We start from the raw sequence: 21,797 nt of genomic DNA on the forward strand, positions 1-21,797 counted from the left end.
CTGACGAAGCAGTGGACAGAGGGGAGGGAGGAAACTGGGTCCGGGATGGACCATCTGCCCCTGGGCCTGGAATACCGCAGACGGATGAGGATGAGAACAGGGGCTTCCTTGGAAGTCTTTAAATGGGACCAGAGACTCGCCACCCCCATTGCTTAGACCACAAGGTAACTAGGAACCTTCCCCCTGCCCCGAGTGCCACCAAATTTGAGGGTTTTTACTCTAAAAACTGAAGGCCCCAGAGAAGAAACCTCATTCTGCTTTTTAGGGGGTCTTTTTTTTTCCTAGCATAATGGCTGGGTCCGCATCCCAGCTCCCAAAGCAAAGCCCACTACTGGAGAGTGATGTGAAGGGCAAGGGTTCTGAGGCTGCACTGCCTGGGTTGGAATGCCGGCAAACCATCTCCTAGCCTCCAACCGTTCAGAAATCATTTTACCTCCTCGTGCTTCAGTTTTTTCATCCATGAAATGGGTATACTGATTGGACATACTTCTCAGGGCTGCTGCGAGACGAGGAGTTAATACATACACATACATGCACATGCATATGCACACATACACACACAGTGTGTGGTACATTGCAAGTGCTCAGAAAATGTTGTCATTACTATATCATCGTTTTTGTGGACAAGTCACCCGCAACCCCAGTCAGTTTTTACTGGTCCTACCCTTAAACATGAGTGGACAAAGAGCAACTGACATTTGGAGACTAAGAACCAAACCCTTCCCCCCAAAAAACCCAAACCCATCGCTGTGGAGTTGATTCTGACTCACAGCGACCTTATAGGACAGAGTAGAACTGCCCCATAGGCGTTCCAAGGCTGTAATCTCTACACAAGCAGACTGCTGCACCTTTCTTCTGCGGAGCGGCTGGTGATTTCAAACTGCCGACGTTTCAGTTAGCAGCTGAGCACTTTAACCACTGTGCCACCAGGGCTCCTTTAGAGCCAACAAGAAGTGTGAGTTGCTGATGCCACCTGCTGGTAATGACTGGAATACACTAGTGTCAGCGGAAGGTGGTGCCTCTCCTACTCTCTATGTCCAGGGAAAGGGCTCACACTGGAGCAACTTCCAGGTGCTTTGTTAGGCAGCTTATACAGGTGACTCTATACAATTGTCGCAGCAACCCACTGCAGCGGGGAATACGGGCCTGGCTTACTGATGAGGACGGGAGGTGAACTGGTGGATTCTTTTTTTTTTTAAATTCAACAAGGTGGCCTCTTCCCTTTGGGTGGGTGGACGTGCATTGGGCACTGGGAGGTGGAAATGGAGTTCCCGCTAGGCAATACACACATACGTACACACCCATATACACATACACACATGCACACACACACATACACAAGCAATACACACATATACCCACAAATACACACATGCACGCACATAACCAAACACACATACATACACACACATGCACACACATTCATTATACAAAACATACATATGCACACACACACACGTGCACACATAAATATATACATACACATTCAATATACAAAATGTATGTACACACATACGCACGCATGCACACACATGCAGACATATACACACCTGCATATACACACATACACACATGCGTGCCCATATACATATTGCTATGGATTGAAGTGTGTCCCCTAAAAGAGATGCTAAAGTCCTAGCCCCAGTACCTGTGATTGTGACCTTCTTTGGAAATAGGGTTTTTCTTTTGTTAACGAAGCCGTAGCAGAGTAGGGTGGGTCCTAATCGCTTTGGGTGGTGTCTAATAAAAGGTGAGAACAGACATGGTGACAGAGTCACACACAGGAGGAAGATGCCAGGTGAAAATTCATCTACAAGCAGCAAAGAAACGCCAAGGATTGCTGGCAGAAACCAAAAGCTAATAGGGAGGCACGGAACAGCTCCTTCCTCGGAGCCCTTGGGAGGAAATCAAACAGCACCGATTTGGACTACCAGTCCTCAGACCTCTAAGACAATACATTTCTATTTTTTAAAGCCACTCAGTTTGTGATATTTTGTAATCGCAACCCAGGAAACAAAGACACAAATCTACACATACACAAGGCACATACACCCATGTATACGTGCATGCACACACATGTAACACACACGATACATGTACACATTTACACACGCGCAGTGGTTAAGAGCTTGGCTGCTAACCAAGAAGTCAGCAGTTCGAATCCACCAGCCACTCCTTGGAAACCCTATGGGGTAGTTCTACCCTGTCCTGTGCGGTCACTAGGACTCATATACACACCTATGAAATATACATATACACACATGCACACATATACACATAGACACAAATGCACACATTCACAAACAGGCACACATACATACATGCACACACCCGTCTGGCAGAAGTGGGTGAAGTGGGTGAAGGGTCCACGGGAGGGGTGGGTAGTCAGGGGAAGTCAGAAGACAAGGCACCCGGGAAGATATGAGGCTGGTGGGGAGCAAGGTGCCCCAGGAGGTGGTCAGCAACAGACTGAAGATCTGAGAGGAGCTTGAGAAAGAACGGGGGCTGAGCCCCAAAGGCAGCCACGAGGATGCACAATGGAGCCTTGTGCGCCACAGGGGAAAATCGCGAGGCAATTTAAACGCTCTCCATTAGGACAAAGCATGAATACCCCACAGGACATTGGGTACCGGAGATTCCACTGTCACTTGGAAAGAGGCAGCCCTTTACATTCCGGCACAGACACTCAAGGGGTGTTGCTGTAAAATGGCATATTCTGTGTAACACTGGTACCACACTCCCATGTTTTCCTGGGGTGCATACATATGCATGTAAATGTAAAGAAAAAGGTCTGGAAGGATCCATGAAGGAGAAAGTGAATTCACAGGCTTTTAGCCATATCTGTTATGCTTTACGTGTTTAAAGTTAATGCATTGCTTATGTAACTAAAAAGGAATAAATATGAAAGTAGATTGAGGAGGGAGAGTCTGAGGAAGGGCAGGGTGCTTGGCCCCAGTGTGTGGGTGGCTGGCGGGTTCCAGGGGAGACCCAAGTGCGAACAGGACCTGTTCACCCCCTGGGTGGGAAGTGACAGGTGGGGCATGGCCCGAAACAACCCAGCACTACTCTGCGGCTGCAAATGGACAGACCAATTTTTGCCCCTTCATGGGTTTTATCTGGTTGCTCAATCCTGCGACATCTTCACCCTCAGGAGTACGCTTGAGTCCATTGTCGTGACCACTGCGTATTGTGAGTGTCTTCCAACCCAGGGGGCTCATCTTCCAGCACTATATCAGGCACTATTCTGTTGTGATCTGTAGGGTTTTCATTGGTTAAGTTTTAGAAGTGGCATGACTCAAAATGTGACCAGCTGCAAACATCCATTAATAATTGGGACGTGGGAAGTATGAAGTCTGAATCTAGGAAAACTGGAAGTCATCAAAAAAGAAATGGAATGCATAAAGATCGGTATCTTAGGCATTAGTGAGCTGAAATGGACTGGTATTGACCATTTTGAATGGGACAATCATATGGTCTACTATGCCAGGAAAGACAAATTGAAGAGGAATGGCTTTGCGTTCATCATCAAAAAGTAAATTTCAAGATCAGGCCTGAAGTACAATGCTGTCAGTGATATGGTAAAAGCCATACAGCTACAAAGAAGCCCAGTTAGTACGAATATTATTCAAATTTACACACCAACCACTAAGGCCAAAAGTGAGGAAATTGAAGATTTTTACCAACTTCTGCAGTCTGAAATTGATCAACCACTAAGATGCATTGATAATTACTGGTGATTGGAATGTGAAAGTTGGAAACGAAGAAGGATTGCTAGTTGGAAAATATGGCCTTGGTAAAAGAAATGACACCTGAGATTGCATGATGGAATTCTGGCGAGATCAATGACATTCATTGCAAATACAAGCAGAGGGTCAGGGAAAAAGAGGAAGACCCTTGACGAGATGGGTTGACACAGTGGCTGCAACAATGGGCTCAAACATAATGACTGTGAGAATGGCACAGGACCGGGCAGAGTTTGGTTCTTTTGCACACAGGGTCGCAGTGAGCCAGAACTGACTTCACGGCACCTAACGACAACATCAACAATTCTTAGAAGTAGATTGCCAGGACTTCCTTCCTAGTCTGTCCTAGTTTGGAAGCTCTGCTGAAATCTGTCCACCATGGTGACCCTGCTGGTATGTGAAATACCAGTAGCACAGCTTCCACTCTCATAGCAACAAGCAAGTCATGGTACGACAAACTGACAGGTGGTGGTTTATTTGGTCATCAATACTTAAATATATACATCTTTTTCTTTTAAATTTGATTTCCTTCACTCTTTAGTTTGCCACAGTCCCTACCACTCACTCTCTAGTCTTTAACCCGAGGCCCCTGAAGACATCTGTGCTCACAACTTCCCGTCAACTTCTGTGGTTTCTGAAAATCTCTGTTCAGAGCTTGGAAGGGCAGAGGGCTACCTGAGATGGATGGACAGACAGGAGGCAGATGAATGGATGGTGGGTGGAAGGGGCACACGGGTGGTACAGGGATGAGTGGAGGGAGAGGAGAGAAGGGCTGTTCACAGAAGCCCTGAGGGCTGCACCCTCGTCCCCGTGTTACACCACCTCTGGGAGGCGCTGGGAACGACATGCGCTGTGCTGAGTCGTGCCACAGGCAGCGTTTGGTGATCTTCAGCTTGTCTGACCCTGTATGAGGGAGACGTTCAAGCCTCATCTTTCAGGTGAGAAAACTGAGTTCGGAGACATTAACGTTAAGACTAGTTAGTATTTTAAGTCACAGCTGCTGGATTCTCAAATCTATCTTCCTTCCACGACACAATGCATTCCCAAATAATTGGCATTTGTATTGTTTATAAAGCAGATCATACCTGTTCTACTTGATCTCCTCAAAAAATCCTATAGAACGCTTGAGTGAAAACAAACATAAAACAAAAAAAAAAAGGTGCTAAGACTTGTTCGAGGTCTTGGCTGTGCTGGGGTTTACCCTGTCCTTACCCCTCCTCACCCACAAGTCTGGCCCGGAGCGTCCAGGATCCTGGTCCCTCGTAGAGAGAAGATGGAAACAGCGTTGAAAGTTGGGCCAGATCAAGCGTCCCAAGATCAAACGTCCCCCAGGAGGTACCGGGAGTGAGACCCAGAGCCTGGGGGTAGGGCTGTGTGTCTGGGAAGGCCATGTCCATTTGCCGCCTCCACTTGGCACCTCTGACTGTCACATACAGGAACGTAAGCCAGTGTTGCCAGATCTTTCCATTTTTCAAGAGACGATAGAAATGAGGATTTTTCAAAAACGTGAAACCTCCACATTTTTAAAATGTTGGCAACTAACTAAAATACTTAAAATGTTGTGGGCTAATGAGAATATTAACAGGCCAAATTCTGCAACCTCGCCACTAGAGTTGGCCTTGCTGAGAGGTGACTGTGGGCCGGCATTAGCGCTCGGAGGCTCTCTCATACACACTGCCGCGCCCCCCACAACACTCCCCTCTTTCCCCCGTGCGCGTGCACACACACACGCACCAACACACACGCACATGAGCTTCTTGGTGAAAGGATGGGAATGGGAGCAGCTGAGAATGTAGAAGCGCTTTGGAAGGTGCCTATGCCCCCACGACCCTGAGGGCTGGTGCCACCCAGACAGATGGTTTGTTGGGTTTGCTGGGAACACCTTTCCGGACTGTTCCATCACTGAAAGCAGGGAATACCCCCAGGGGATTGAGGATTCCTTAGGAAACACACAAAACTAAACACTTTTTGCTTCATTTTAATTAAAAAAAAAAAAATAAAATAAATACATGCCAGGGACTTTTTTTTTTTAAATCAGGAAGGAGGCTGAAAGAACTAAACAAAACAAACAAAACCCAAGTTGACAGGGCATCCTCATTTCTAGACTACGTGCCGAGAAGGGTGGTGGGAGGGGGGAGGGTGGGCCAGCCCCTGGGTACTTGCAAGGTAGTAAGAGCGCACCTGCCCCTCTGGGGGGCTCACTCCAGCCCTCAAGAGGTCCTGCTCGAAGGTGAGTCTAACTCGCTGCCGTGGCAACCTGGTGGCGGGTGCACAGCTCCCGGCTCAGCAACATGTCCTGGTGGCGGTACGCGGGTTTTCTGGGGAGCCTGACAGCGGCCTGCCATGGTGGCCAGAACTGACATGAAGCGCACGCAGACCGGGCAAACCCCAGAGGCCCAGGGCTCCCGCTCCCCACCCCAGGAGGCTTGGGTGCTGTCTGTGGAGGTGGCTGTTTCCAAACGCAGCCACATCTTGGGACCCCCAGGGGGACAAGACTCAAGGGCCCCTCAAGTGCCCCCCCCCAACAGGCAGCTCCAATGAGAGCAGGGAAGGTGCCTGTAATGCCGGCCAGGGGACTAAGGGAGTCAGAGTTGGAAGAGAGTGGGGAGGGGACCACAGTGGCCTCGCAGCTGTCCTGCCACACCCCAGCCCGGCTGGGACAAGAAGCACCAAGTCCTGGGAGATGATGCAGGTCCTGAGGGCAGCCCAGGTCGAGCTCCAGGGAGCAGGCAGGCGGGAGGCCCCTATCGCCAGATGTACAGAATGGGGACCATTGTCAGCTTGGTGGCTCTGGCCCTGGGCTCAGCCCCAGAGCATGTCCTGGTGCACGGAGGCGGCCTCACCGGCTGCCGGGGCTTCAGGTGCTCTACCCAGGAGAAGATCGCAGCTGGGAAAGGGTGTGGCAGGTGGCAGCTGGTAGGGGAGGGGATGGCTACACGTGGCTTAGAAGTGGACCCACTTGTTCCAGTTGATCTCATGGGGGAAGACTCGGCCCAGGCGAAGGGTGCAGTCTAGTGTGGGCTCGTAGAATGCCGTGGGGCTCTCGTTCTGGTCGGGGGGCGTCTCTGCTTCTTCTATTGAGGGCTTCGAGAAGAGCGAGACGGCTGAGGGCTTCTTCAGCAGGCGCTTTCTAATGCAGCCGAGGGATTCCAGACCCTGAGACGCCACAAAAAAAGGTAGAGATGCCTTAGCCTGGCTTGTTTATTCTCTAAGCATTTATGCAACATATCCCAGTACCAGGAAGTTGCTTCCCGTAGCAGATGACACCTGGAGTAGTGATTAGAGTGGGGGTGACTGGCATTTGTACAGTGGCTGGAGCCACCATAGGAAATAGGATTTCTGGAAGAGTAGGCAGAGAACAGTGGTCGCAAACTGGCTTCCAGTGGGGTTCTGTTTGGCCTGAATGTGCTCTAAAACTCAGGGAATTTCACACCACACTCAGGCCCAATGCTCTTGAGGAGCGGGAGCAGCTGGTCACCAGGGGCTGAGTGAGCACAGGGTGGCGACTGGCCTACGGAGCACATACAGTCTTGGGAGGGTGGGCACCCTTGCTGGTTCCCCCTTGACCCATGAAGGCTGTGCCACTCATTCCCCTGCTGGGCCCCGGGGGCTTGTGAGCCTGTGACCTACTGTGGAGACAAAGGGGGCAGACAAGACCCCCGGAACACCAGCACTTTAGGCTGGGCAGCAGCACTGAGTATCAAGGATGCTGAGAGGGGTGGCCTGAGGGTGAAGGAGAAGTCTGGAGAAGCAGGGCTGGGGCCCTCGTTGCTACTAAAGGCCAGAGAGGCCGGAGCAGGGGGATGGAACACGGGCAAGGGCGGGTCTGTGGGCAGAGCGGCCACCGTGCACACTGGGCCGGTCTCCCCGTGGAGGCTGAAGGGGAGTTGCAGTGGAGGCAGTGGGGAACCTGCGAGCAGCAGCCCTGAGGGGGCCTGCTCTCAGCTGGGATGCCTGAGCCGCTTGTTTGCCGCCGTGCCTGGCACCTTGCCTCACATGTCCACAACCCCATCCCTGGAGACGCAGAAGCCCAAGGCCCAGGAGGAGGGAGCTGCGGCAGGAGGAGACGGGGTGCCCACCGGACCCCGTGTGCCTGGGGCCGCACCTGGAGGAGCTCGAGCACGGCGACAGGCTGCAGGACGCCCTGGTAGTGCTGTAGCAGGCAGCTCTCAGGGATGCCGGGCTTGGTCATGATGTGGTAGAGCAGGGCCTCCATCATGCCCTTGCACACCGGCATGTTCAGGTGGCCATCCACAATGCGCCACGGGCGGCCGATGAAGCAGATGCTCTCGCAGTCCCTGCAGGGGCAGGAGACGGTGTCAGTGCTTGGCAGGGGAGGAGGGGGTGTCTGTGCTCGGCAGGGGAGGAGCGGGTGTCGGTGTTCGCCAGGGGTAGGAGCGGGTGTCAGTGCTCGGCAGGGGAGGAGGGGGTGTCAGTGCTCGGCAGGGGAGGAGGGGGTGTCAGTGCTCGGCAGGGGTGGAAGGGGACAGGCTCCTTCACAAGCGGCCCTAGGCTGTGAAGGTGGACAAGGAGACTCCAAGAGGCCCGGAGCCCTTGTTGGGAGCCGTCTACCTTCTTCTCTGCTCGTGGACCTCTTCCCTCTCTCCTACCTGGAGAGAGCGGTCCCAATCCCAGGGCCTTGGCCCCGGCTGAGGGCAGGCCCAACATGGGCCTGCTCAGACCCACCACGAGCATGCCACAGGGACCAATGATCTGTCTCTGCTCAGATCCACCGTGACCATGGCCATAGGAAGCAATATCCCATCGCTGGGCCTGGGGCCCCAGCCACCCAGTATGACTGCTGCTTCTCCCCACGCCAGCAGGGGAGGGAAAAAAGAGTTCTGACTTCTGGATTCGCCAGTTCCACCCGGGACCCGGAATCAGTGGCTGCCTCAACCTCCAACCAAGCTCAGAGGTCTGTGTCCAGAAGCTCCACTTCTGTGTGGTGGACAGGGGTTCTAGGCACACTTGCCTTTGAGCAAAGGTTTCTGCTGCTAAACCACTGGCCGATCCCTCACATAGGCCTAAGCCTGTGACAAAGCCCTGGACTGGCAGCTGCTTGGCTCTGACTGCCTTGTTTGGGGCTGGGGAGCCGAGGGCACTGTGTAGAGGGGTATCCCCTCACCCATAAGACTTTTGTGAAGCCTGAATGTTGGAGGCCCTGAAGGTAGCGTTTCTGGCTCTGAAGACTGCAGCCCCTCCTGATAGGAGTATACTCATCCCAGGGCAACCTTTTAATTCTGAGGGGCTGAGGGGGCACAGGAGTCCCTGGGGCAAAGGCGGAAATCCCTGAAGGTAAAACTGCCCTAGGCTGGGAGTTAGGAGCTCTTGGTTAATCTGGCCACACGGGCTGTGGCCTGGGGCAAGTGCTATATCTCTTTGGGCCCTTTTCTTGCCTGTAACAGAGATGAGGTAACCATGGGCGTGAGGAGGCCTAGCGAGAGCAGCACGGGACAGCATTTGCCCATGTTCTCAGCAGGCGCTATGGGCACCCTGGTGGACTGGCTTGCTGCTCGACACTGTCTGGGGCACTGAAAGTCTATTACCAACAAGGAGCGCCTCTGGCCCACCCAAACCCCCATCCTCACCCCCAGTGAGTGTGACAGCCAAAAAGAGCCCCGCCCATTTCTGTCTCCTGCTGAGAACTGCTATACTGGACAAATTGTCCAATACTGCGCCCCTGGGCAAGATCTTCGTGCTCCTAACTAGAACCAGGGTCCCTGTCTGCAGCTCTGAGGACAAACATTCCCATGCTCTGCAGGGCCTGAGACAGAGTCCCATACTCACCTTCCCTGCGCTGCCTGGGAGAGGCTGCCGGCCACGGAGCTCTCGGCCAAACCTGATGGAAGAGGAAAAGGCTGTGAGGAACGCAAATACGGGGGAGCCCGTCTCCTCCTCCTTCACTGCTGCGCTCTGGAGATAATGCAGTGAGAACAAGGACAACAGTCCCTTTCTTCACAAAGCTTCCAAGGAGGAAGCTGGGCCTTGGAGGTGAAAGCCAGCACACTCCAAACAGCCGGAACCGACAGAAGCGTGCAGGTGTGTGTGCTTGTCCCCAGGGCTGCGGAAACCCCACTAGGGGAAGCAAACGAGCCCCTTGATTCCCATCTAGAAGCCCTGGCCACAAACGCTGTGTTTGGAAAACCCTTAGGCAAAACACCTCCCAAAAGACAAAAGCTCCTTTAGAAACCACACAAAAAGGCCACTGTTGATAAAAAGAGGTACCCAGCAGCAGAGGCAGAAGGCAAGTTTCAGAATGTACATGTCTGCCAACCCTCACAAATCCGCTACTGCCTTCACACAGCAGACCGCGTAGGCGGACACTGTTTGCCAGAGCGCCTCTAGCTACTTGTCATTCCAAGATCAGCTATGAGTTTCTGAAGCCTTCTGCCCTCTAGTGGAGACATCCGGAGGCAACATCTTCCTCCCTCAAGCCTTAGTCTACGAAAAGCTGAAATCAAAGTCCCCCCTTTTGCACCCAGTGGAGGGTTCCCAATCTGGGTGAAAGGTGTGGGCCATTCAGGTCTGAGGACAGAGAATGGGCGGGGTGGGAGACAAGGTTTGGTACCTCGGGGGTCTTCACAGCCTTCTGGAAGCTGGGCCTGACAGCTCAGCTGTTCTTGATCTGGTGAGCTGGGTTCCATGACACCCTCTTGGTCCCCCTGCCCCGCCCTGGATGCTCCTGGGGGAGGTTCCCTGGCCCCTGTGTCTTCACAGGCTGCAGGCAGAGCAGGGGCCCAGGTTTCTGGCATCGCTTCTGCTCTCAGCCCGAGGCTGGGGGTGGAACACACGTCCTGGAGCGCAGGCCTCTTTGCGGGGGGCGGCTGGATGCTCTCAGAGCTGCTTGGGCTGGCCGAGTCGCTGCTGGCCCAGCTGGCACGCCTCTTGGTGCTCCAGGGTCCCTGAGGAAGTGGGGTCTGCCTTTCAAAGGGGCTGCTCTCACTGAGAGGCCCTTCCAGGGGTCTGGCCTGGGGGTCTTCTCTTTGAGACTCAGCATTCTCCTCTTTGCCTTTTTGACGCACAGAGTGCAGGAGCCAGGGCTCAGCAGAAGCTATGGTCACCAGGCGAGCAGTGTTGCCACCAACTTCCAGGACCTGGTGCTGCTCCAGGAGGTCCTAGGAAAAGCGGGAGACACACACTGGGACTATCTGGGTTTGCCTGACAGGGGACAGCTGAAGTAGCCTTCCCTGTCTGATGGCTGTGTCTTGAGCAAGTGGCAAGCTCAGTTCAACTAGGACACACACAGTGTTTGAAGCGTGAGACGTGGCATCTGGTCCTGGGTCGGCCAGGTGACCTGGGAAGTCTCTTTCCCTCTCTATGCCTCAGCGTCAGACATGCGAACTTCTTGGGAACATAGCCACGGCCTCAAAGCTAATGGGGATTTACCACAGTCTCCTTCCGCATGGCCAACATCCTCCCACAGAACTCAACACCCCAAGCTCTATCAAGATCGTCCTCAAAAAGCATTCTCATTCCCTGGGGATGACAACTCCTTTCAGATTTATGCCACACCTGCTTCTCACACCCTTGTTCATATCTAGGAGAGCCACCAACTCTGGGAGGCAGGCAGAGATTACTGCCATCTTTCTTCCATAATCAATGGGCTCTGGAGCCCATAGATAGGGGAGGGCTGGCACCTGGGCTCTGCCACTGTGGCCTTGGGAACACCACTGTCTCTCCTTGAGCCTCAGCGCACCTCCAAGGGCTGTGTAGGCACCTGAGTCCAATGAATAATAACACACTATGAGAATGGTAGTCATTACCCCTCTCTTATTTCCTGCACTCATTTGATAATGACAAACATTGGCTTCCATTCTGAATCTGGGAAAATAAGAGGTGAGGGCTTCCTGGAGGAGCCCCATCTCCCTGTGGGTATCCCAGCTGCCTCTGGGATCTGCAATGCCTGAGCCGGCTCCTCCTCCCGCACGATGGCTGCATGGCAAACGTCTCAACACCACGACCACCAAGTGACCCTGCATCCTACTGCCTACTGACTACCCACAATGCTCAGGGACTCCTTCCTACCACTTCCACATCTGCATATTTATTTTCCCAGTTGTAGCTTTAGGGTAAATGCGATTCTGTGGTCACTTGGCATTACCTCACCGAGACGTTCCTTTGTTTCTACAGTCTTCACATCTGACACTTTGAATGGCTGCTCTGCAGCCCGTGGAGTTCATGGGCCTTCAATTCCATCAACTGCTTCAAGTCAGTAGGCACTTGAGTCTCTATGTTTTGGTTCTACCATGATTACCTCTGAAGTTTCTGAGAAAAATATTAGTGGGCAAGTTCCAGCTCTGTTGTACAAACTGACCTCTTAAACCTGGGTATCCCTGGTCTAGAATGTTCCACAACCAACAGAAAATCTAGAAGTCAGCAAACCACCAAACTTTCCTAAACCACAGGCCACCATAGTTCAGCAGACAGTCAGCACAGGGTAAGAACATGACTAGTCCACCACGTCAGTGCGGCTGCCTCTCCAACTTACTGCCAAGCTTTTGTAGTGCCAGCACACGATACAAGGGTGCTAACTGGATTTGCTTATCATTAGTAATGATTTGCTCTATTAGGTAAAAAAGGTGAGTGTTAGGCCAAGGAAAGGAGTTTCTTATTAACTGAGGCGAGAACACCCTCCCTCTTAAAGGGGAAATTTTCCTGGTGCAGCTTGCTGGGCCCCAAGGGGACTTGACTTAAGAGGCCCATCTGTTGGTGTATTATTCAGGTTCAACAGTCATTGACTCAAGTGGGACTGCGCAGCTAAAGTGGGTGAGTCAGATGGGCCAGGTATCAGAGCTCAGGGAGCAGTAGGGACACGGGTGAGCTAAGGAGTACATGACCATCTGGAGGAGGGGCAGCCACTACTTGGCTCCAGCCAACTGTGCTTCAGGAAGAGGCCCAGTATGGCTGGATCTTCTAACTTTCAGGAGAAGGTGGATTTTAGGTGGTATCTCCTGATTTCTAAATACTGACAACCGATTTAATGTTTTTGAAGAAATACACTCTATGGCCTAAACCAGGCCTGTCTATGGTGCACATCTGGTCGGCAGGTCAGAATCTCTGCTTCAGCACATTGGGCTGCTTAGCACTCACTCACCTGGACATAGTCGGTGAACGTCCTTGTACGCTCACTGTCTGTCTTCTCAAAGGCAGAGAACTGTCTGCTCAGGGCCATCCTGTCAACCCCAAAATAACCTGTGGCTGCAATGGCCCTCTGGATCTCCAAGGCGGCAACCACATCTCCTGGTTTGTACCCAGACAGCGCCACCTGGTGGACAAACTCTTCCAAGCTCTTCTCCTGGGTGTTTATCACTCTGGTAAAAGTGTCCGGGAGGCAGGAAGTTCCCACTGCCAGCTCTTCCAGAGAAGTGGCTGCAAAGATGAGGAGGAAGGTCAGAAAAATCTCTGACAGAAGACCACTCCCCAGACCAAGGCACAAGGAATACCGAGGCAGGACACGCTCCAGTGCCCACTCACTGCTTCCCAAACAGCCACGAGGGTCACTTGGGTGGACATGGTTGGGCCCTTGGCAGTCAGATTTCTGATATGTGACCCCAGGACCTTGATTGCAGCTGACTGGATTGGATTTATCCTGGTCAAAACGATTCTCTTGCTCAAGAGGCTGGTTACTGTGTCCAAGTATGGGAAACCAGAGTTCTGAAAAACAGTGGTCCTTAGCTCTGGCTGTCTGGTTCCCGCCTGCGCTCACGTGTCCACTTCTCCTTAGACTCTGTGAGACAGCTGGACCCTTCCAAAAAACCCCCACTTTTGCTTAAGATAGCCAGGGCTGGTTTCTGTTGTTTCCTACAAGAGATGCCTCAGCTAAGACAATCATCGATAGGTTGGATTTGCCCTGTCCAAACTCCAGGCAGCACAAATACTTCATCATGGTTATAGAACTGAGAGCCAACACCATCAACCTCAACAATGTAAAAATAAAGGTAAGTCAGACAGAGCTAGGACGGGGACGGGAAGGAGGAGGAAGGGAGGTACAGGGAAGGGAAGGGGCTGGAATAGCCTCGCTTTATGCAGTGGGGCAAAAGAATGCCTAAAAGTAAGGGCTTGGGAAACAGAGGTTTAACTACGTCATTGAATGTTTCAAAGGTAGGCAATAGAAGAATTTTTTTTTTTTAAAGTATAAATATTAGAAGTAAAGGAGGAAGGAGATAAGAAATGTGAGGCAAATGCTCATCTTTCACTGCAACGGTCAACAGATAATGCTTAAACCTTTGACGAGCACATGTAATTTAGAGTTATGGAGGTAACCACCAGAAAAACTAAAAGAGAAACAGTGAAAAGGTTACCTCTGGGGAGTGGCCAGGGGAGAGGGGGCTGGGATGGCTTTTCATACAAGCCTCTCTTGACTTAAGGAGGATGTGGTCCACTCTAAAGTGGGGGCGTGAGCACAGCCCTGTGGCCCCTGAGTGGGTGGTCACCAGGAAAGGGGTCTCAGAGGGTGTGCACTCCTGGGGCTAGCTGCCAAGGTGGTGAGGTGTTTTTCCTGGTTTGTTTTGTCTTAGTGCCATCACTGTGACCTCCTCATTGGCCTGAGAGCCTGGAGGTGAGCATCCTAAGCGCCTTTGTGGCCGGTCAGTTGGCCCCGTCCCCAAGCCCAAGAAGCGAAAGCACTCACCGGTGGGCCCAAGGTGGGTGGGCCCAGGGGTGTGGCGGAGCCGGAACTTCACCTGGCAGGAGTTCACAACGATGTTGTCGTTGGGGTTGAGGTTGCGGGTGCTGACAATGCCGGGGGCATAGTAGCCCCTCATCAGCAGGTAGTTGGTGTGGGAGGCCTGGGGGGCTTTCACCTCAATGCTCCTGCGCTTGCCCCCTGTGCCTTCATCCAAGTCTTCCTCTTCATCGTCATCATCTTCCAAGCTCCCGTCCTTCCCCAGGCTAGAAGAAAAGTGAGACCCAGCTGATGGGACTCAGCCCCCAGCTGACCTCCAGCTGCCTCTTGCGGTGACACTAGCTCCCTCTGAGAGGTGGGTCCTCTGTAATTTAGCCTTGCCAATCGCCAGCACTAGCTACGGACCCTCCACTGGGGTCTGGCTGTGCTTTTTGCCCCTAGAAGGTCTAGCATGGGCTGCTGCTCCAGTTTCATCTCTTCACTCCATCTTCCCATGCACACCTCACTGACCCATATCATCCATGTGTCTTTGTAAGAGCTGTTCCTTCTGCCTGGAAAACCCATCCTACGCATCTGTCCAAAAAAATGCCTGTTTCCATTAAGTCCTAGTTCAGCTATTATTCCCTCAAGCCACCTTCTCTGCTTACCCCTCCCTGCCGCACTGTACCATGTCCTTCACTTCGGCAGGCCCAAGCCACCTCACCCTTGCTTCTCATAGCATTTGGAGGGACCACCAAGCCCACCTGCACATTGTAATTCCTAGTTTACAAGTCTGCGAGCCCTCTGAAGGCACCGCCTACGCCTTGCTTGCCTATGCATGGTCAATGCCTAGCACAGGGCCAAACACAAAGCAGAAAAGCCCAGCAAGTGCTTGTGGGAAGAATAAAGACCAGATGACTGAATGTGTAACATCGCCAACGCCACAGTGCTGAGAGGAAACGATGATGCCCAAAACTCTGTGAGCACACTCAACCCGAAACCGTGGCTCTGGGCAGTGTGTGTGGCGCCAAGCATCAGAGCTGCTGCTGACTCTGGACTCTTACCTCTTAATGACATCGTTCTCCACCATCGAACTGTCCACTACCACGATCTGCTCTGGGATTCTGACGTCCACGGAAACAAGGCCCAGAGAGAACAGGGACAAGGCGGCCACACAATGTCCCCCAGGACCATCCAAAGAAAATGCCACCAGGTCATTGGTGGAGTCGTTACTATCCTGGTCTTTGAAGGTAAAATGATCAGGCTGGTCTGACTTGCCAGCAGCCAAGATTTTGCTGAAGAACTGGAATGATTCTGTACAGACGGTGCTCGGAAATCGCCAGGTGAAAATCCTGTAACGAACAACAAGCACGGAAGGGCCTGACTGAGCACAGAGAGCTGGAAGTCTTCACCTGGCTGGGCTATAAGCACTTCAGATTATTACTGTAAAAACCAGACACACCATTTCTCCACCACCCGTGACAAATGAAGAAGCTGCACCTCTACCAAACTGGCTGTGTCTTTCTATCCCACTCATCGCAGCACCTTAAGCAAGGGCCATGTCTTTTTATCTTGCATTCCTGAGGCCCAGCCCGTGCTGAATTGGGCAAGATAAAAGCACTTTTGTGGTAACCATCTTTAAACAAACCAAGCCCTGAGCCCACCTCCGTCCAAGAGGATAACTCTCATGAATGTGGAACAACAGGGACAGGAGGGACCTGTAGGTCAGAGAAGGGACCGAGAGGTTCTAGCTCTGCTAAGCATGCTCACGATTCCAGTGAGGATGTGCGCGCAGGGAAGCTGCTTAAGGTCAAGCAGCCTTACTGGACCTAGACCCACACCAGCTTTCACGTTCACGGCTCTGACTGTACCAGGCTGCTTTCTGGGAAGGCAAAGGAGACTGAGGGCCTTAGGGATGAGGATTTAGGAAAGGAAGAAGTGTCTGAAGTCACAGGCAAAGAGATAGGATAAAAGAAACATACAAACGAAATCCTTATTTTGCTGACTTTAAGTTTCTGGATGCAGCCTCCACAGATCTGAGAGTGAGCCAGGAGACCAGCATGGAGAAGGGGAAGCTGCTCAGGGCAAGGAGGAACTCCTTGGGAATACTTTAACAGACCTTCTCTGCGTGTAGTCTAAGCCAGTGAGGCAAGGTGCCAAATGTGCAAGCGAGAAGAGCAGCCCCCACTGTGGCGTGAAGTCAGGCTGTGAGAAGCACTCTTTTCAGGGGAGCCCAGGAAGGTGGTTCTGGGAATGCAACTCAGCACCTTGCCCCACCACTTGGGGACTAATGGGCTGCAAACCGCCTGGAAAACATGTGATGGCTTAAAAGAAAGCATGTGAGTCTGCAGGACGGGAAACCGTGGTGCATCTGAGCTGTGGGGACCACGGATTGATCCTCTACAAGGACGATGCACTTTATTGAACCAATTTTTAAATTAAAAACTGATGTCACCCAATTTGACAGGACAAAGGGAAAGAAATGCCCTGCAAAGGTAAATGCCCTAACACAAAACGTTGCCAGCCTTATTCCCACGTGAACGAGGGATCGGTGTGGTTGAGAAAATGCGTTCTCACAGAAGCCACGCCTGCACACGGCCGCAGAAGCATGGGTCCCCACCTTCTCTGATGCAGGATGGTTCCTGCTATTGTCCCCCTGTGTGCCACTCTGCAGAGGGCAGGGCTCACCCCTGACCTGGATCACCGCCTGCCCAGCCCAGGCTGCACGGGTCCGAGGGCCTCACCTGTAGTAGGTCTGGGACAGCTGGTAGGACATGGGCACGAAGGGCAGAGCCCGGTTTTTCTTTGGGCCCAGCGTGTGATTGACCCGGCGCCGGTTGACCAGGCTCCTTTTCTGGCACTCCACGAAGGCCTTGACGAGAATCTGGTCCTTGTATTCCCGGTATATGCGGAAAGTCTGCAACACAAGTGAGGTTGTGGGTGAGCCCGGATGTGTGGAGGAACACAAGGTACAGCTGTTCGTTTATGAGGACCACGCCAGTAGCCTCCAGTTTGCTGGTCTCCCTGCTTCTACACTTGTCACTTGGCCCCCTCCGTTCTCCACAGCAGCCATAGTACTCCTTTTACAAGTAATCAGACCACACATTACTTCTCTACTGGAGCAAGCCGTGGTGGCGTAATGGTTAAGAGCCAAGTTTGCTAACCAAAAGGTCGGCAGTTCCAATCCACTAGGCATTCCTTGGAAACTGTATGGAGGAGTTCTACTCTGTCCTAGAGGGTCGCTATGAGTCAGAAGTGACTTGGCAGCAATGAGTTTGCTTTTTTTCCCCAGAAACACTAATGGCTTCCCTCTGCACTTGCAGCGGTCCTGACTATAATCAACAAAGACCACGTGAGCTGGACCTTGCCCACGACTCTGGCCTTCACTCTTGCTCTCCACACTCCATCCAGCCTCTACGGGCCTTCTTACATTTCTCGAAAATGCCAAGTTATTCCCCCCTCAGGAACTCTGCACTTGCCGCTCCCACTTCTTGGAAAGCACCTCCCCAAATCTCTGCACGCTGGACTCCTTCTCAACAGTAAGCTCTCAGCTCAAACGCGTTCCCTCCGGCTCCTCTGCAGGCACGTGTATTGTATCAGCCTGGCTGCGTAACATGGACCTCTGACGTGGTCACACTTGTTTATTCACTGCCTCTCTTTGCGAGCAGAAAGGAAGTCCCGTGACAGTACGGACTTGACTCTCTTGCTGCTGCCCACACGGGGCAGGTGCTCCCTGCATAAACAGGGCTCCCCCTGCTGGCCCTGCCATCATGACCTCATGGTTCAGCCTGTTGGGTCTCACAGACTTAGGTCCTCCCAGAGGAAGAAACGCTGAAAGGACTACAGGACCAGCAGCGTCCCTGGTACCCCAATTTTCTGAAAAGGGTTAGTTTAACCAACCAGCAGCTAAAGACTGTCTTGCATCCACGAGCCCCTGAGAGTTCCTACTAGACTTTCCCCTCTGAAGTGCTGGCCAAGGAGAAACTCTGTCACGCTCTGAGAACTGTAGGCTTGGCAGGTCCTCTGACACCACTACACCAGAACCTCTGGATGACAGAGCAGATTGAGGCATATGACTGTGAGTGATCCTCCGAGGCCGTGTCACCAGGCTGGGCTGGAAAGAGAACAAGGCCTCCTGCCTTGAGTCCAGTGACCCGCACTTTCCTTAAGGCAGATGGACAAAGGAGGCAGGGGCCTGAGCAGTGGCCAGTCAGGGTTCTGGGGCAGGACGGGGGTGTACTCCAGAGCTGGACACTCACTGGCTCTTGTCAGACTGAGGCCTGCATACAACCTGGATTTCTCTAGTCCTGGGTGTGCAGACTACCAGGCCTTACGGGAAAGCATGCTGCATGGGGCAGAGGGAAAGACCAGAGGACTGGTGTGGATGCTGGGATCTGGCTTCTTGTGAAGAGTCTTTTGTGACTTTTGTTCTTCTCCTCCATCTGAGGTATGATTTCAGAATGGCTGCACTGCCCTAACAAAGGCTGCCATGGATAGGAGAACTGAAAGCATGGATAAGTAGGTGGGGAGCCTGGTCCACCCAGTCAGATTTCCAAGAGGCTGAGATGTCATAGACACGGGAACTGGAAACCTGGGGCTGCAGGGGGGCCCAGTAGGATGCTGTATGGGCCTCTGACATCATTGCTAATGGGCCTTCCAGCCTCATGGGCAGATTGAGGAGTTACTACAGAGACTTGCTTCCTACTGGAGGAGGAGGAGCAGGCTGGTGGTCTCAGCTGCCCTTTCTCCTGCACTTCCCATGGCCCTAGGGACTGTGTGTGCGTGCGGGGGGGGGGGGGGGGGCGGGGGGGAATGGCTTCCCTTTGTCACCACACATTAAATCCCAGGTTTCCAGCTGGAAATGGAACCTGAAGAAGGAAAAGCCACAGCACGATACAGAGGACAAGGCCCTGCCTGGAGCACAGAGCCCTGGCTGGTGCCATGATCTGGCTCTGACAGGGGTTTCTCCTTCTCTGTGTCTGGGTTTTCTCACTTGAGAGGAGTGATCCCTGAGGTCCCATCCAGCTCTAACTCCCTGCTGAGCAGGAAGGCTGAAAGGTCTACTCCACGGCCACCAGGCGAGTGGATAGAAGGGGCACTCGCTGGCCAGCCAGCCCCAACCAGCTCTAAAGACATAGCATCATGGCCCAGAGCAGAAAGCAGACTCAAAATCCAACCTCTTCTCCAGGGCCTCAACATAAACATGTGCAGGGGCCAGGCAGGTAACATAAACATGGAACTTGATCGAAGGAAACGTGGAAACCAGCATGCAACCAAATGGGCAAAGGCTGGTTTCGCCATGTAGTCATGAGGCCCAGGGTTGCTATATCTTCTGGTTTCTTTTTTTTTAAGACAAGTCAGAAATTTGGATTTTTATGTGCAGTGCTGGTACCCAATTAAAAACAATTTTTTTTGTTGGTGGTGTTTAACAAGCACGGGCCTAACAAAACCAATGCAGGGGCCAGACTTGGTGTGTGGGCTGCCTGTCTGTGCCCTCCTTCTTACTCTCTGCATGTGCTCAGACGGGGCTTCTTCACTCTCATCACTGCACACACCTGTGTGTGAGGATGGGGACACATTGCACTGAGACCAGCCCCAATGCTGCCATGCATACACTTCACTGGGCATAAAACAGGGACAAGAAAACAAAACCACTGGGGTCAAGTGCTGAATGGCAACAAGTGTATCAACAAGTGATCACTGTCACCTCCCTGATTTGAAGATCCCAGACGGTGCAGGAGGCACACGGTAAACTCAAAGGAGGCAAAAAACAACTCATGGTGGTGAACTAAAACAAGAGAAATCAAATTAGCACTCAGCCTTTGGTTTGCAGAGGCCTGGGCACTGAGGTAAGATGACAAGGGTGGTGCTCTGAAGCCCTGCATTCAAACCTGAAGGCCCACTTACTGCCCTTAAATAAATCTGTCTTCCCCAACCTTCCTCCATCCCTCTCACAGCCAAAGTAACAAGCACACACCTGGGAAATATTAGCAACACCCAAGCTAGGGCCACACCAGTGCTTCTCAAAGGGTGGTTCATGGACCAGCTGCCTCAGCATCCTGGTGACAGGTGGCATGCATGGGTTAGGGTTCCATGCCCTCTAACTCCTGATGGACTGGCTAGGGCGGGGGCTTGGGGGTCATGTGCTAAAAAGCTCTCCAACTGACTCTCAGGTGCTCAAAAGTTTGAGACCCCCACCAGTCTAACTCCACCAGTGAGGTTAGAAATATCATCCCTGTGTTTTCTTCATTTTTTTCCCATCATATTCCAATTGGGGCTGATCTGATAAGGTAAGCCGGAGGGTTTTTAGGGTTTAAGAGTAAACATAAAAGTACATAGGTTCTACTTAGAAAACATGTTTGTGATCTTAAAAACAAGGGAGAACAACCTCCTGGGCAGCAACTGCTCAGGAAGTGGGACTCTCTCAGCACCTCTGTTTGGGATTCGGAGCCAAACAGGCCTCAGTTTGACAAATGAGCTGTGTGCTCCTGCTGTATCTTTTCAACTCCTCTGAACTGCAAGTTTCCATACTTGTAAAGGTGTAACAATACCACCGATTTCCCCAGCTCACTGTGGGGTGACATGAGCCTTTGCTTTCTCTCTTTTATCTTCAGTTAGCCGTAATACCACAGGGCATTAGAGATATACTAAGTCCTTGGGAGACACGTAAGACTCACTGCCCACGGAACAGCAGCTTCCCCACTCAGTGATCGCTCACAGTAAAAATCTCTCAACATTTATAATTTGAAAGATAGGCGACACAGCTCAGTTCCTCTCTCAGCTCTCCTGCCACACCTCATTTCTTCTTCTGCCTAATTTTCTGTCTGAAACAGCAGACTCAAAACCTCAGCACTGGAGGGGTTTTGGGGGCCACTGGTTCCCATCCCCATACTTTAAAGATGAAAGAAGACAGCCTGAGTCTCAGGGGGATCAGGCCCCCTGAGGCCCCACTGCTGAGCAGTTCATGAGCCAAAACCTCACCTGGCACCGGCCTCTGCAGGGTCCCAAGCGCCATCAGCACTGCAGGGACGGGCGTTGGGTGCCTGGTACCCACCTGAAATGACTGGCAGGACTTCATCTGACTGTCCGAGAGGGCCAGCGTGCTCTGGATGAGGTTGTGGAGCACCAGAACGTGGATGTCATCCACGCTGAAAGAGACAGAGGGCGGCAGGGCGACATGAGGCCAGGGGCCACAGGCTGCCATCTTGAAGGAATCAATTCTCATTCAAAAGGGAAAAAAAGGTATCAATCTCACAAAAATGACATGAAAATCAAAAGGATCCAAAAAAAGTAAAACAAAATAAATGATGCGTTTTAGATCTTACAAACTGGTCAATTTTTACAGGTAAAAGTTTCAATCTAGTGGGTAAAAGGCGACACAACCTAGAAATGTGTTTATATAACAAGAAGCAAATGGAGTCTATGCTTATATTTTTCCCTCCAGTTTTAAA

General features: G+C 52.2%; 1 protein-coding gene across 4 annotated transcripts in view; it reads right to left on the reverse strand.

The window, feature by feature from the left end:
• Positions 1 to 5,705: 5,705 nt before the first annotated feature.
• The window catches only part of GTF3C1 (general transcription factor IIIC subunit 1), an 89,257-nt gene continuing 73,165 nt past the window's right edge, over positions 5,706 to 21,797 (reverse strand). For 3 of the 4 annotated variants that reach the window (XM_064295736.1, XM_064295735.1, XM_064295737.1), the window contains exons 29-37: positions 21,401 to 21,494; positions 17,091 to 17,263; positions 15,411 to 15,698; positions 14,374 to 14,633; positions 12,838 to 13,112; positions 10,312 to 10,858; positions 9,531 to 9,582; positions 7,849 to 8,041; positions 5,706 to 6,899 (exon numbers count right to left, since the gene is read on the reverse strand). In XM_064295736.1, the coding sequence (XP_064151806.1) occupies positions 6,687 to 6,899; positions 7,849 to 8,041; positions 9,531 to 9,582; positions 10,312 to 10,858; positions 12,838 to 13,112; positions 14,374 to 14,633; positions 15,411 to 15,698; positions 17,091 to 17,263; positions 21,401 to 21,494 (2,095 nt within the window). In that variant the 3' untranslated portion in view covers positions 5,706 to 6,686. The other variant, XM_064295738.1, reaches the window with a different exon arrangement.

The sequence above is a fragment of the Loxodonta africana genome, chromosome 12 (genome assembly GCF_030014295.1).
Source record: "Loxodonta africana isolate mLoxAfr1 chromosome 12, mLoxAfr1.hap2, whole genome shotgun sequence".
Taxonomy (NCBI): domain Eukaryota; kingdom Metazoa; phylum Chordata; class Mammalia; order Proboscidea; family Elephantidae; genus Loxodonta; species Loxodonta africana.